Source organism: Equus asinus, chromosome 20 (assembly GCF_041296235.1).
Source record: "Equus asinus isolate D_3611 breed Donkey chromosome 20, EquAss-T2T_v2, whole genome shotgun sequence".
Lineage (NCBI taxonomy): Eukaryota > Metazoa > Chordata > Mammalia > Perissodactyla > Equidae > Equus > Equus asinus.
In genome coordinates this window covers 39,155,453-39,170,135 of record NC_091809.1, presented here as the reverse complement: position 1 = coordinate 39,170,135, position 14,683 = coordinate 39,155,453, and the positions used below count along the sequence as shown (strand labels likewise).

General features: G+C 42.4%; 2 protein-coding genes across 6 annotated transcripts in view; one reads left to right on the top strand and one right to left on the bottom strand.

Moving 5' to 3' along the window:
- The window catches only part of LOC106836009 (olfactory receptor 8B12-like), an 81,979-nt gene extending 71,179 nt beyond the window's left edge, over positions 1 to 10,800 (bottom strand). For 4 of the 5 annotated variants that reach the window (XR_011495639.1, XR_006516203.2, XR_011495638.1 and 1 more), the window contains exons 1-3: positions 10,661 to 10,800; positions 8,842 to 10,052; positions 1,849 to 5,990 (exon numbers count right to left, since the gene is read on the bottom strand). The gene's annotated coding sequence lies outside the window, so the exon portion shown is untranslated. Of the gene's footprint in view, positions 1 to 1,848; positions 5,991 to 8,841; positions 10,053 to 10,660 lie in introns of those variants that run through there. The other variant, XM_070490024.1, reaches the window with a different exon arrangement.
- Positions 5,986 to 13,243, top strand: PANX3 (pannexin 3). The gene is made up of 4 exons (XM_014848536.3): positions 5,986 to 6,817; positions 8,048 to 8,190; positions 10,619 to 10,833; positions 12,375 to 13,243. The coding sequence occupies exons 1-4, from the start codon at positions 6,637 to 6,639 to the stop codon at positions 13,012 to 13,014; spliced, it is 1,179 nt and encodes a 392-aa protein (XP_014704022.1). The 5' UTR covers positions 5,986 to 6,636; the 3' UTR covers positions 13,015 to 13,243.
- Positions 13,244 to 14,683: the final 1,440 nt, after the last annotated feature.

Below are 14,683 nucleotides of genomic sequence, written 5' to 3'. Positions count from 1 at the left end.
CTTCAGAGATTAGGTTATGAAAGGCACTATGGCTTCCTGTTTGCTGTCTCTCTTGGATCACCTGCTCTGGGAAAACAGCTGTCATGTCACCATATGAAAGACCCACATGGTGAAGAACTGAGACCTCCTACCAACACCCAACAAGAAACTGAGACTGTCTGCCAATAATCACTGAGACAGCTTGGAAGTGGATCCCAGTCAAACTCTTAGATGTCTGCAGCCCCAGTCTACAACTTGACCATGACCTCATGAGAGACCCTGAGTCAGAAAAACCCAGCTAAGCTGCTCCTAAATTTCTGATCTACAGAATCTTTGCAATAATAAATGTTTGTTGTTTTAAGTCCTAAGTTTTAGAGCAATTTTTATGCAGTTAGAAGACTAGTGCATTGGGCAAGCCCAGTGGTGCAGTGGTTAAGTGCACACATTCCGCTTTGGCGGCCTGGGGTTCGCCGGTTCGGATCCCGGGTACGGACATGGCACCGCTTGGCAAGCCATGCTGTGGTAAGTGTCCTACATATAAACTAGAGGAAGATAGGCACGGATGTTAGCTCAGGGCCAGTCTTCCTCAGCAAAAAGAGGAGGATTGGCAGCAGATGTTAGCTCAGGGCTAATCTTCCTCAAAAAAAAAAGAAAAGAAAACTAGTGCATTTAAGCTAACATTAACAGAAACTGGAAAATCTGAATAGTCAAATATTTAATAAGGCAATTGAAGCCATTAACTAAAACCTCCTCAAAAAGAAAACCCCAAGCCTACATGGCTTCACCTGTGAATTCCTCCAAATATTTAGTGAAGAAGTCATACTACTCTTGCACAGACTTTTCCAGAGAATAGACACAAAAGAACTATTTCCTAACTCCTTTAGTGAGGCGAGCATAACCTACCAAAGTCCTTACAAGAAAGGAATATTAGACCAAGCTTCCTCTCTTTTGTAAATATAAACGCAAAATCCTTAACAAAATTTTAGCAAACTGAAATCACCGAAAAATCAAAAGATAATATCTCAGAATCAAACAAACCTATTCCAGGAATGCAAGAATAGTATAACATTCAAAATCCAACTGATACATTTCATCACAACAAATGTAATGGAAAAAAATCATATGGACATCTCAAAATATGCAGAAGAAGTGTTTTTAAAATTTCAAAGAGCCAGCCCCGTGGCTGAGTGGTTAAGTTCACATGCTCCACTTCAGTGGCCTGGGGTTCACCAGTTTGGATCCCAGGCATGGACCTACACACTGCTCATCAAGCCGTGCTACGGAAGCATCCCACATGGAAGAACTAAAATGACCTACAACTAGGATATACAACTCGGTACTGGGGCTTTTGAGAGAAAAAAAAAAAGGAAGATTAGCAGCAGATGTTAGCTCACGGTCAATCTTCCTCACCAAAAAAAAGCTTACTTTAAAAACAAAAACTTTCAACATCCATTTATAATAATCACACTTAGCAATTTAGGAATATAAGAGATCTTCCTTACTGTGAAAAAGAATGTTCACCAAACGTTTTTTAAAAAGAGAGAGAGAAAGAAAGAACAAGACAAGGATACTCACTATCACTACCTCTATTCAATATTGTACTGGAAGTCCTAACCAGTGTAATAAGGCAAGAAAATAAAATGTTTTTGAGAAATAAAAGGCACAAAGGTTAGAAAATGAAACTGTCATTTTTCATAGATGACATAGCTGTATGGATAGAAAATCCAAAAGAATCTACAGATAAACTATCAAAATCAACAAACAAATGTAACAAGCTTGTTGATAAAAGATCAATGTACAAAACTGAGCTGTTTTCCCATATATTAGCAATAATTAGAAAATCAAATTATTTTTTAAATAGATACCAACCTGGTGGCACAGTGGTTAAGTTGGCACATTCCGCTTGGGGAGTCCCGGGTTTGCCGGTTTGGATCCTGGGCACAGACCTACACACCACGTATCAAGTCATGCTCTGGCAGGCATCTCACATATAAAGAAGAGGTTGATGGGCACAGTTGTTAGCTCAGGGCCAGTATTCTTCAGCAAAAAGAGGAGGATTGGCAGCAGATGTTAGCTCAGGGCTAATCTTCCTCAAAAAGAAAAAGAAGAAGAAGTAATGGAATAGAATTGATTATAACACAAGCAGCTTAGTATTATCATAGTTTAAAAGAAAAAGAGGACCAGCCCTGTGGCCGAGTAGTTAAGTTTGTGCGCTCTGCTTCGGCGGCCCAGGGTTTCACTGGTTTGGATCCTGGGCGCGGACGTGGCACTGCTCATCAGGCCATGTTGAGGCAGCGTCCCACATGCCACAACTAGAAGGACCCACAACTAAAAGTATACAACTATCTACTGGGGGGATTTGGGCATAAAAAGCAGGAAAAAGAAAAAAAAAAGCTTGGCAAGTTGTTAGCTCAGGTGCCAATCTTTAAAAAAATAAAATAAAATAATAAAAAAAAAAAAGATACCATTAACAATACTATTGAGAAACATCAATACCTAGGACTAAATCTTAACAAAAGATGTGTAAGTTATCCACACTGAAAACTGAAAACCACTATGAACAGAAATTAAAGAGACTCAAATAAATAGAAGTGTATACTGTGTTCATGGATTTGAAAACTTAACACTGTAAAGACATCAATTTTCCCCAAATTACTCTACAGATCTACAGTCCCAGTAAAAAATTCTGGCAGGTTTTTTTTTTCTTGAAATTGATAAGCTGATTGTAAAATTAATATAGAAATGCGAAAGGTCAAGAAGAGCCAGAACAATCTTGAAAAACAGTAAAACTAGGAGATTTACACTACAGGTGAAAAGATCTATTATAAAGCTATAATAGTTAAAATAGTGTAGTACTGGTAGAAAAATAAGACAACTTGTCACCTGACTTATGACAACAGCAAACTGTATTACAATGAGAAATGGATGGTCTTTTTAATAAATTGTGCTGGGTCCAGCCCCGTGGCCAAGTGATTAAGTTCACACGCTCCACTTTGGCAGCCCAGGGTTTCGCTGGTTTGGATCCTGGGCGCGGACATGGCACTGCTCATTAGGCCATGCTGAAGCAGCGTCCCACATGCCAGAACTAGAAGGACCCACAACTAAAATATACAATTATGTACTGGGGGTATTTGGGGAAGAAAAGCGGAAGAAAAAATTGTGCTGAGTTGATTGGATATCCACATGGAAAATAATGTATCTTGACTCCCTATCTCATATAATATATTAAAAAGTTCCAGGGGCTGACCCAGTGGCGTGATGGTTAAATTCACGCACTCCGCTTCAGCAGCCCAGTGTTCGTGGGTTCAGATCCTGGGTGCAGATCTACACACTGCTCATCAAGCCACACTGTGGCTGCATCCCACATACAAAATAGAGGAAGGCTGGCACAGATGTTAGCTCAAGGTCAACCTTCCTCACCAAAAGAAAAAACAAAACAAATTCCAGATGGACTGCAGATCTACATAATAAAAGTAAAAGAAAAATATTTTAAGGAATAGCTAAGAAAAATTTTTCAGGATATTGGAATAATCAAAGTTTATTAAATAGGATACATAAAGCACTATCCAGAAAAGAAGAAAATTGATACATTGACTATATTAAAATTAAGAATTTCTGATCATTAAATGACACCATTAAGAGAATAAAAAGTCAATCAATAGAGTGGGAGAAGATATAAATAAAACATTTATCTGGTAATGGTCTCATACCCAGAATATAAAAAGAACTCCTACAAATCAATAATCAAAAGATAGAAAATCCAACAGAAAAGCAAGCGAAAGAAGACTTGGACATACACTTCACAAAAAAGAGATCTGAATGCTCAAAGTGGCCAGCTGCACTCATCATCAGAGAAATGCAAGTTACAACCCCAATCTGAGCTACCACACACCTTCCAAAACGGCTAATTTTTTTTTTAATTGCAAAAACATAATGGTAAAGATGTGGAACAACTAGGACTCTAATAAACTGTTGATGAAAATGAAAACTGATACAACCACTTGGAAAACTAATAAAGATGAACATATGCAAACCATTATGACCTAGCAATCCCACTCATTGGTATATACCCAACAGAAATATATTCACCATAAGACACATATTAGAATGTTCACAGTAGCATTATTTTGTAATAGCCGGAAATTGGAAATCCAAATGTCCAACGATTGAACTACTGATGGTCCCAAATGCCACCAATAGACAAACTAACTGTTGTATTTCTGTACAATAAGAAGGAATGGATTTCTGATACATACAACAACACAAATGTGTCTCAAAAATATGTTGAGCAGAGAATCCAGACACAAAAAATACACACATATGATTCCATTTATATAAAGTACAAAAATAGGCAATAAAATGAATGATTCTCATAAATATAATGTAGAGCAAAAGAAGCTAGACACAAAAGAGTATATACATACAATTTCATTTCTATAAAGTATAAAGAAGGCAAAACTAATCTATGCTATTAGAAGTTAGAATAACGATCACCCTTTGAGAAATGACAGTTATTAGAAAGGAGCACAAAGGTGGCTTTTGGGGTATTAGTATGGATCTGTTTCTTGATCATATGGACGTTTATTGAACTGTACACTTATGTGCATACTAATGTATGTATATGTATGTATATTATACTCCACTAAAAATGTGAACTTTTGGGGGGTGTGGTGAGGAAGATTGGCCCTTAGCTAACATCTATTGCCAATCTTCCTCTTTTCGCTTGAGGAAGATTGTCCCTGAGGCAACATCTGCGCCCATCTTTCTCTATTTTGCATGTGGGACACTGCCACAGCATGGCTTGATGCACAGAGTGTAGGTCTGTGCCCAGGATTCAAACTTGTGAACCCTGGGCCACCAAAGTGGAGAGTGAAAACTCAAACACTATGCCACTGGGCTGGCCCAAAATGTAAACTATTTTTAAAAGGCAAAAGAAAATATATGCATATAAACAAATAACAAGCATTGGGCAAAAATGCACATAATGGAAAGAATCAGAAATGGGAGTGTGGAGAGGCTAATGGGGAAGAGAATTAAAGGATCGCTTCTCCTGCTGCCAGGCAAGGATCACTCCAGTTAGCACACACAGGGCAGCTCTGCATCAGAGGTGGCCTCTAGCCTGGGGACGGGCAGAGTGGTAAGCCCAGCCCAAATATTTGTGGGCCAAAGAAAAAGTTTGAATAGAGGTCCACATACCATATATCTAAAAAATTAAAAGTTATAAATCAAGCTAACAAACTGTTAAATAAAGTATGTTCTACCTTTACATATATAGACACACACAAATACAACCTTCATAAGGATCAGGAATGCCAGGCTCAAATTTAGAATCCTCAGACTCCCCAGGCCCCTTCTTCCCAGCCCAGCTAAGCCTCACAATGGCATGTGTGGGCTCCCTAGGACTTCTAATTTCCACCCAAACCCCCACAACGAGCCATTCCTCAGGCCTGGGGGTGCACACCCACAGCATGATCTACAGCCTTGGGTCATCTGGACAGGGACTTGCAGCATCCCAGGTGCTAGAGGAGTGGTCTAGAGGGGGTGCATGGGCTCTGAATGGGCACATCCCCCTAGCCCCATGTACTCCTTGCCTTGTGGGAAGGATGCGGCCAAACGGGACCAGTGCGAAGGCCCAAGTCAGGGCCTCTCTTGCCAAGTGTCAGGGCAGTGCTAGAGACAAGAGCACCCCACACCCCAGTGTTAGCTTTCCCACCCACCCAACCCCACCAAACTGAAATAAGAGTTGACATTTGCGCTACAGTTTACAGTTTACAAAGTACCTTCACATGTAATACTCTTAATCAACCCTCACAATCTTATATGGTTACAATATAATACCATGTGACAGATGAGCACACTGAGCCAAAAGTGACTTGCCTGAAATCACGCAGTAAAAAAATGAGTACTGCTAGCTCTCCAGTGGAAGACTTTTCCCTCCAAATTTCAAGTCATGCTCTTTCCACCACTCAACAGCGCCACCCATCCCTCAGCTTTCTAGAGAATTGATGGGGCTAAAAAAAAATTTTTTTTAAAAAAGTAAATTACATGGAAATTGTAAATATGTGGTTGAAACATTTTGGGAAAAGATGAGAGGCAGGGAAGGCAATTTAACACCAAATTCAAAGCAGTTTCTGGGAAACAGTAGGGACCCAAAGCAAAGTCATCCCTGGGACAAAGAATACCATATAGAAGTAGCAGTCCTGAGTCCCGGGGGCTCCATTCCCACCTCAAACCACAAAACGAAGGCCTTCAACACATTTAAGCAATCTCCACCCAAATTCCACACCAATTACATGGGGGGCCCAGCTGCACAGCCCTCCTTCTCTCCACCACCCCACTAAAAATACTTTATTAATGAGAGGGCAGTATAAAGCCACGGGACTCCATCTGCTCAGGGACAACCCAGAGACAGCAGCCTGGCACCAGCCCCAGCTGAAGCCTGACCCTCCTCCAGCGAGGACCCACTAAGCTACACCTCCCTCTAATTACCAGGTTCCTGGCTCAGGGCCTGGCCAGTTATTTAGAGAACCAGCGCCTGCTCCAAGCACAGACATCTACGAGGTTGGGGCTGCAGGCACTATCTCCTCAAAGCCAGCTGCCTGAAGCTGCCATCTCCTCACTCTACCATCCTGGAACCCCTCCTGCTGCCTCTGCATAATGTCGCTTGCACACACAGCTGCAGAGTACATGCTCTCAGATGCCCTGCTGCCGGATCGCAGGGGCCCCCGCCTCAAAGGACTGCGCCTGGAACTTCCCCTGGACCGGATGGTCAAGTTCATAGCTGTGGGCTTCCCCTTGCTGCTGATGTCCCTGGCATTTGCCCAGGAGTTCTCCTCTGGTAAGTGGCTTCCAAGACCCAGAGTATAAAAGAGACTCCACTTTGTTTCACTCTTTGCATGGGATGTGAAGTGTGACAACTCCCACATGGTCTAGGTTTCATGACTTTGGCCTGGGCATTACCCAAAAGAGAGACTATGCATGAGTTTAGGGTACCAGCAAAGCAGAGGTACCAAAAAATTTTGAAAGTCATTTCCAAAATTTTGCAATAAAAAATATTTAGTTTTAATTCCAGTATTCACATATTTTATATCATTGCAGTAATTGAGCTTTTATTCTGATTTTCATATAGTTGAGACAGATTGGGGCCCCATAATCTTTTCATGACCTAAGACTTCTAAAGGTCTTAGTAGGTCATGCTTTAGAGCAGTCTCTTATCTTCTCTGAGCATTCTTCCTACTCCCCATCTCCAGGGTTACTGATTTGAGAACATATGTTAAGTGCCTGACAGAGCCTGGCATATCATAGGTGCTAAATAAATCCATTCCTTCCTCTCCATGAACCCCAACCACACACACAAACATTACCAAACACATATATCTAGTGTTCTAGATGCTGTATTAACTCAGCAAATCTGTTGCCTCTATTAAAAAGAATGTGGACTTGCCGAGAATTGGGATTTCTGGCTTTCTTTTCTGGCTGTGTGATTAGCTTACTATGTTTCCCAAGGAGGTGTGTCAACTTCCCCCTGCCTCTTGATTCACCTACAAGATGGGGAGAAGTATTGGTTCCCATTTCTGCCTCTTTCTAGAGAGTGATGCAAAAAGCAGAGACTCTCCCTCCAAGCCCACTTTCCTTTCAGCACCACATGCTCACCCTTTCTCTTGCTTTGGGCTCAGAAGGAAATTAATCCTCTTTTGGAATCTAAAAGATTCTCTTAGGAAAGAGACTTCACCAACAAACTGTAAGCCCTCTGGTGCCAAACTGCAGGAGTGCAGGGAAGCCCCACTGCCGACTTGTCTGGGAGTCCAGGGGGAGCTCTGAGAGAAAAGAACCACTGGCAGATATCAAAAGCGAGTCAGCAGCTCGGCAGGCCTGGGCCAAACTGTCCTAACGGTGACATGGCAGGGCCAAATCCAGAAACTGGGACATGGGAAGAAGAAAGTGCCTACTAGCTACAAAAATTTGCAGAGTGGTGGAGGCAGCCCCTAGAAAACTCTTGGCTGATTGCACTGTGGATTCCATTCCTCCGCTCCAACTCAGAGCTCTCAAAGCTGCATTCCTGTTCCAGGGTCTCCCATCAACTGCTTCTCTCCCAGTAACTTCAGCATCCGGCAGGCTGCCTACGTGGACAGTTCCTGCTGGGACTCACTGGTTCACCATGAGCAGGAGGAGTCTGGCCAGTACAAGACAAAATCCCTCTGGCCTCACAAGGTAAGGTGGGCTAGGAGTCTATCACACTGGCTTCATGGCTGAGTGGAGTGGGATGGAACTGCATCATTATGTTCTCTTGCCTCTTCACTGCTTCCCCCTACTTTTTTATCTTGACCATTGACTTTCACATTTCAGGCATTCTTCAAACGTCTAGTGATCATTGGTTGCCCACTTTTATTTAATTAGAAGCTTTGCGCCTATGCATGAGGCTTATTGACTGGCAGCCTTCAGTTTAAGGTGATCCCTTTGGGCCATTTCATTGGGAAAACTTCAAATATCAGTATCTGTAATCCTATCTCTTCGGCTAGTCAGTTTCCCCAAGAAGAGTGATTCGATCCTTAATTTGTACAGAGGGGCAGGGAGCAGTTGTTATCAAGCTCAGCTGTCAACCCTCTTGGAAGTCAACTGTGGGTCTCAGTATTCAGTATTCATTCAACTTATCCCCCTGTTCTCAGGATGGTTCCCTTACCCTCAATGGACCCAAGTGAAGAATCTCTCTGGTTTAATGTTTACAAAGAGTAAACCAGAAGCCTTCTGCCAGGAAGGGAAAGGGTAGTCGCTTGACTGCATCATGTTACAGAAAGGATCTGTCTGTTAGTTTTTCAATATTCTCATCTTCAGCCCCACCTGCACCCCCACCTTCAGGCATACCTGGTATCTCCAATTCCTGAGTCTTTCTGGTTCTGTGGTGCAAAATAGCTGGCATCTTCTATATTATGCAGCTGCTTTCCAGTTTTCAAGTTTGTTGTTCTCGTCTCCTCTCCTATTTTGTCTTTATAGGAGTATGTCTTTTTGATCCCTTTATTGCCATTCTAGTGGGGCTTCAGGAGGGAGGAGAAGTCATATGTACACCCAATTTACAATGTTTAATCAGAAGTCACTCATAACATTCCCTAGTTATGACAATTTACAAGGCCTCAGAATGCTACAGTTCTAGGACCTAGACAAAACCAGAGACTTAGTGGAAAGAGTTCTTGAGATCTCTGTCACTGGAAGTGTTTAAGCAGGATCTAGACAGCAACAAGTTCAAGATACTACAGAGGGGATTCAGATGTCAGAAAAGAGTGAAACCATCTGATCAGTAGGATTGTCTGAGAGCTCTCTGCACCCAGATTCTCTTGCTGCACTTCAACCCTACTGGAACAGAATCCTTAGGGGTGAAGAGTCTATTTTCAAGAAATGTCATTTCTTGGAAAGGAGTGAAAACGTTCTAATTTTCTCTCGTGACCTAATATACCTTTCTTAACCTGTCTCTCTTGTTTAGATGGGAAACACACATACATACAAACACACACACATACCCCTTTCTCCTCTATCTAGATGCAACCAAATATGCATCCTCCCTCTTTTTCTTCAAACTTTCCTCTAAAACAAAAAGTGTCTCTGGTTCAGGATAAGCTGTAGTCAAGTAGTTGTCAAGGGAATAAGCTCCAAAATCAGACTGTCTCATTCCAAATCCTGCTCACTCACCCACTAGAAGTGTAACCCTGTAGAGGTTACTTAACCTTTTCATGCTTCGGTTTCTTCATCTGTAAAACAGATACTAACAGTACCTACCTCATAGCACCATTGTGAAGATCAAGTGAAATAATGCATGTTAAACACCTAGTACAAATGTAGCTTTAAAAAAAACCTTTATAAGCAGTTTTAACTGTGGGCAAAATAGTGGGCCCAGCCCTTTTAGGTGTAGTAAGTAGGATGAGAAAACATAAAGAAAAGTCCCTTACCTCAAGTAGCAAATAGTATAGTTAGGACACAAGACTTACGCTTACCTCAATGTCAGCTTACATACATACTTACCAAAATAGCCCCAAAGAATTCCAAGATAGTACCTGATGGTGTGGTTTTGTATTACCAAGAATCTGGAAATGAGAAAAGACCACTGCATATGAGAGGAGTCAGGGAAGGAAATAGGATTTGACCTCCTCTCTGGAGCAGCTAAGTAAAAGTCAGCAATGTTGGGGTCCCGGGCTGGAATTTAAAAGCTAGTGAACTCTCAATGTCTGCGGATAAGAACCTGGAGCAGTCAAAGAAAGAAAGGCGGAAAATTGGGAATGAAGACGGTCTCCCCTAAGATCCCATGATCTCTAGTTAGCTACTCAGGCTAACATGCATGAGGAACAGGGAATGGGGAGCACAGCTCTCCCTCCCCCTCTCCTGTTCCTAGAGCCCTACACACCTACACAGACCCCACATTTGAAGGGTGGAGCTGGGGAACATGGAGATCCACTATCCCTTCTTTCCTGGGCTTCACTATATTCAGCCAGGTTAGTAGAGAGCCTTAGGTCCTGGGCTTGCGGTACTCATTCTCCATATTGCTTTCCCCCTCTGAGGCAGGAACCAGGGAATGAGAGCCCCTCTCTCACAGCTCTCTCCACAAGATCCCAGTACCCTGGGCCTCCCTCCTCAGCTCACTCTTGTCCTACAGGCCCTCCCTTACTCCATGCTGGCCCTGGCTGTGGTCATGTACCTCCCAGTTCTGCTGTGGCAGTACGCAGCTGTGCCAGCCCTCAGCTCAGATCTGCTGTTCATCATCAGCGAACTGGACAAATCCTATAATCGTTCCATCCGCCTGGTGCAGCACATGGTGAAGATCCGGCAGAAGAGCTCGGACCCCCATGTTTTCTGGGATGAGCTGGAGAAGTGAGTTGTCTCTTCCACTCCTTTGTGAAGGACTCAGCATTAAAATGATGTCCTTGCAGGGTAAACTATCCTCTATACCATCTTTCTGAAGAATTCAAAGTGCTTAACACATCTCACTAACTGTCTATCATTTCTGTACTCAGAGAAGAGAAAGAACTCTACCCTTATCTTACATATGAACACACTGAGTCACAAAGGGATTAATCTCTCTAAAATGCCACTTTCTTTCCTATACCATTGCTCTGCTCAGAAACCTCAAATAGCTCCCCCCATGCCTACAGAAAAATATCCAAATTCTCCCAAATATTTTTCCAAGGCCCTCCACAGCATCACAAACTACGTTTTCAAATTTCTCTCTAACTAGCAAGTGACAGAACCCTTCCACTCTACCTAGGTAGTCTCTTCCTTTTCTCCTAAACAAGCCATTCATTCACTTAAGCAGTCATTCATCATTTACTGAGTGCCAGGCACTGTTCTGGGTGCCTCTGATATGTGTGTGTCTGTGTGTGTCTGTGTGTGTGTGTTGGGGTTGGGGGTGGGGAGGAGGAAAGATACACCTACTCATGTGGGGCTTACATCATATTGAGAGAAAACAATGAACAAAGCATAAGACATAAGTAAATCATACAGCAGAAGACAAGTGGTATGAAGGGAAAAAATGTAAAGCAGGGTAAGGGGGCTCAGGGAAGCTGGAAGACTGAGGAAGGTGACAGTTTTAAATAGGGTAGCCAGGGTAGGCCCCACCAAGAGGACAATTGGGCTAAGATTTGAAAACATATTTTCTCATGTTTGTGCACCTACTCCATCCTCTGAGAAAAGTTCCTTTCCTATCTCTTTCTGAACAGTATCTACCTTTTGAAGGCCAACTCTAAGACAACATTCTCCATAAAGGTTTCTGAACACTCCAGCCCAGTGTTCACCTTTCTCTCCTAACTTTTACAACTACCATGGTTTGTATCTACCATTTTAGCAACAAATCAAGTGCTATTTTTATCTCATATTTGCAAATCTTATCTGCCCCTTCCCCATAAGCCAGTCTGTAAGCTTCTTCAGAGCAGAGACTGGCTTATATGTACCTAAACACTACAGCTCTCAACAAATACTTGTTAGCACATTTATTTTTATGAAATGGATGAATTGGTCTAAAAATCATACACAGAGTATACAGACCAAGGACCAGAATGTGGTTATTTAGACTCCCAGTTCAGCGCTAATTTAAGAAGGCTTATTGCTTCCTACGTATCTTACTTCAGCTTGGAGGTGTAGTCCGTTCTGCTGGGCAGAAATCCATGTGACTATTCATTATTCATTGATCATTCACTGGGTTTAACCACACTGTACTCATTGCTTGGAGAATTAAGATATACACACACACTTCATTTTGGGGAGAGGAGTGGTTATGCTCAGAGAAGGCATATTTTCATGTGTGTGGAGAAGGCCACGTCAAATACACAGCTTCTGTTACTTCCCCACATGGGCTTTCTCAGGAAATGGTTCTAAATGGTCCCTCCTAACCTTGCCTCTTTTCTTCCCCTGCTCAGGGCTCGGAAAGAACGATACTTTGAATTCCCCTTGCTAGAGCGGTACCTGGCATGCAAGCAGCGCTCACATTCACTAGTAGCTACTTACCTCCTGAGGAACTCCCTCTTGCTCCTCTTCACATCAGCCACCTACCTGTACCTTGGCCACTTCCATCTGGATGTCTTCTTCCAAGAGGAATTCAGCTGTTCCATCAAGACTGGGCTGCTAAGTGATGAGACTCACATCCCTGATCTGATCACATGCAGGCTGACCTCCCTGTCTGTTTTCCAGATTGTTAGTCTCTCCACTGTAGCAGTATACACCCTAATGGCTCCAGTGATAATATACAACCTCACACAGCTATGTCAGTGGGACAAACGACTCCTATCCATCTATGAGATGCTCCCAGCTTTTGATCTCCTCAGCAGAAAGATGTTGGGATGCCCCATCAATGACCTCAACGTGATCCTTCTTTTCCTCCGAGCCAACATCTCTGAGCTCATTTCTTTTAGCTGGTTGAATGTCTTATGTGTGTTGAAGGATACAACCGCCCAGAAGCACAACATTGACACAGTTGTTGATTTCATGACTCTGTTGGCTGGTTTAGAACCCTCTAAACCTAAACATCTCACCCACCAGGTGTATGATGAAAACCCATAGTTAAGAAACCATGAAACAAAAAATTTTATGGAAAGTAAAAATCTCTCTCCTTCCTCACAAGCCTCACACACTAATATGCAAAACTACCCACTTTAGAATTGCTAAGCTTGGATTCAGCTGAATCACACATTCTGTATCATTTTATCCTAAAAGTGAGAAGATATAATCAACACATGGAAACAAATCTGATCATTGGAACTGAAGAGACAGAAAATTAAAAAATTAGACCTAGAGCATAATATGAGGACAAGGAAAAAAAACAAAAACTAAAACTAAAGTTAAAGTCTAGACATTCTACAAGGAAAGAAGGTTCTAAAGGCTATTTATGGAGGCAGGTTCTTCTCACTGTATTTACTCCGTGGCCCTCATAGGATACAGTTTATCCCAAAGAGCAAGTATGGTAATCTGGTAAGAGAACGAAGATATAAAATCCCTGGAAACCCTTTGGTGTAGCCTGAAATCCAAGGAATTTTCCCACCTTGTTTTGTGGAAGTCATCAACCTTGCCCGGGCTCTCTGTGCCCTGCAAAGTGGGCCAGGAGAAACTGATGGAAGGAATTTGTAATCTGCTCTTGGGGCTTAAGGACAATGTAGGACAAGGCCAGGGCCATGCATCAGCTATGAGTGGAGACTTGAGGTGTACAAATACACTTTTTCATCATCTAAACCAGGGACTCACTTCACCAAGGGCTGGGATTATGTGCTGTGGACTCTTCCACAACTCTTAATGGGCCCTGGTATACTCTTCATACCCAAGGAGATGCTATGCATCCACTTACAGCCAGTCACTGAACAGTAACCCCTTAGAAGTAAATAGGATATATAGCAGAGTGCTGTTGAGCCACTTCTCTCTCTTCTCTGACTCATCACCTCACCTTAGCTTCTAACTCCCATTCCTTTGCTGGATTTAACAGAATCTTGATCTGACTCCAAACGCCACATTCAGCTCACAGTACCACGCTGTCTCTCATTTGATATTTCTTTCTAGAGCTCTTCAGAGGATTTTTGCATAGGCCATTTAGACCCTTCTTCATATAGGTAAGTAGAAAAGTTATGTCACTTCTAACAAATTCAGCTAAGTTTACCTAAAACAAGCAAAGGGTCTGATGTATAGACATTCATCGATGGCTTCCTAGTGTCACTGGGCAAAAGTCTAACTTTTCAGTTGGGACATAAGACCCTTCATGATCCAAATCCTGCCTACTACATCAGTCTCTCCTCTTGCCTCTCTCCACATACATCTTTCACTCTGACCAACTACTTTCAGGTCCTATGCTTCCCATGATGCTGAGCCTTTGAATATGCTGTCATATTCTACCCAAGATGACTCCTCTGTTCTTCACTGGGCCAACCACTAGCTCTCCTTCAGAGTCTGCCCAGGCATAATTCCTTCAAAAAGCCTTCCCTATCTCCTTTCCCCTTCCCTAACTAGGTGCTGCCATATTATCCAATACCTACCTCTGAGATAAAATTTTATTACACTGTATTAATATTGCCCATTTATTTGTCTTTCTCTCTTAAATAAGCTTCCTAAAGGCTGTGTCGTAACGGGCACTAAATAAATATTCTTCTGAATACATAAGCGACTGAATGAGTTGCTCAGTAACTTTACGTTGCCTGCAGCACACAGATCCAATAGCTAAATAAGCCTTACTGAAAAAGCTTCGTGC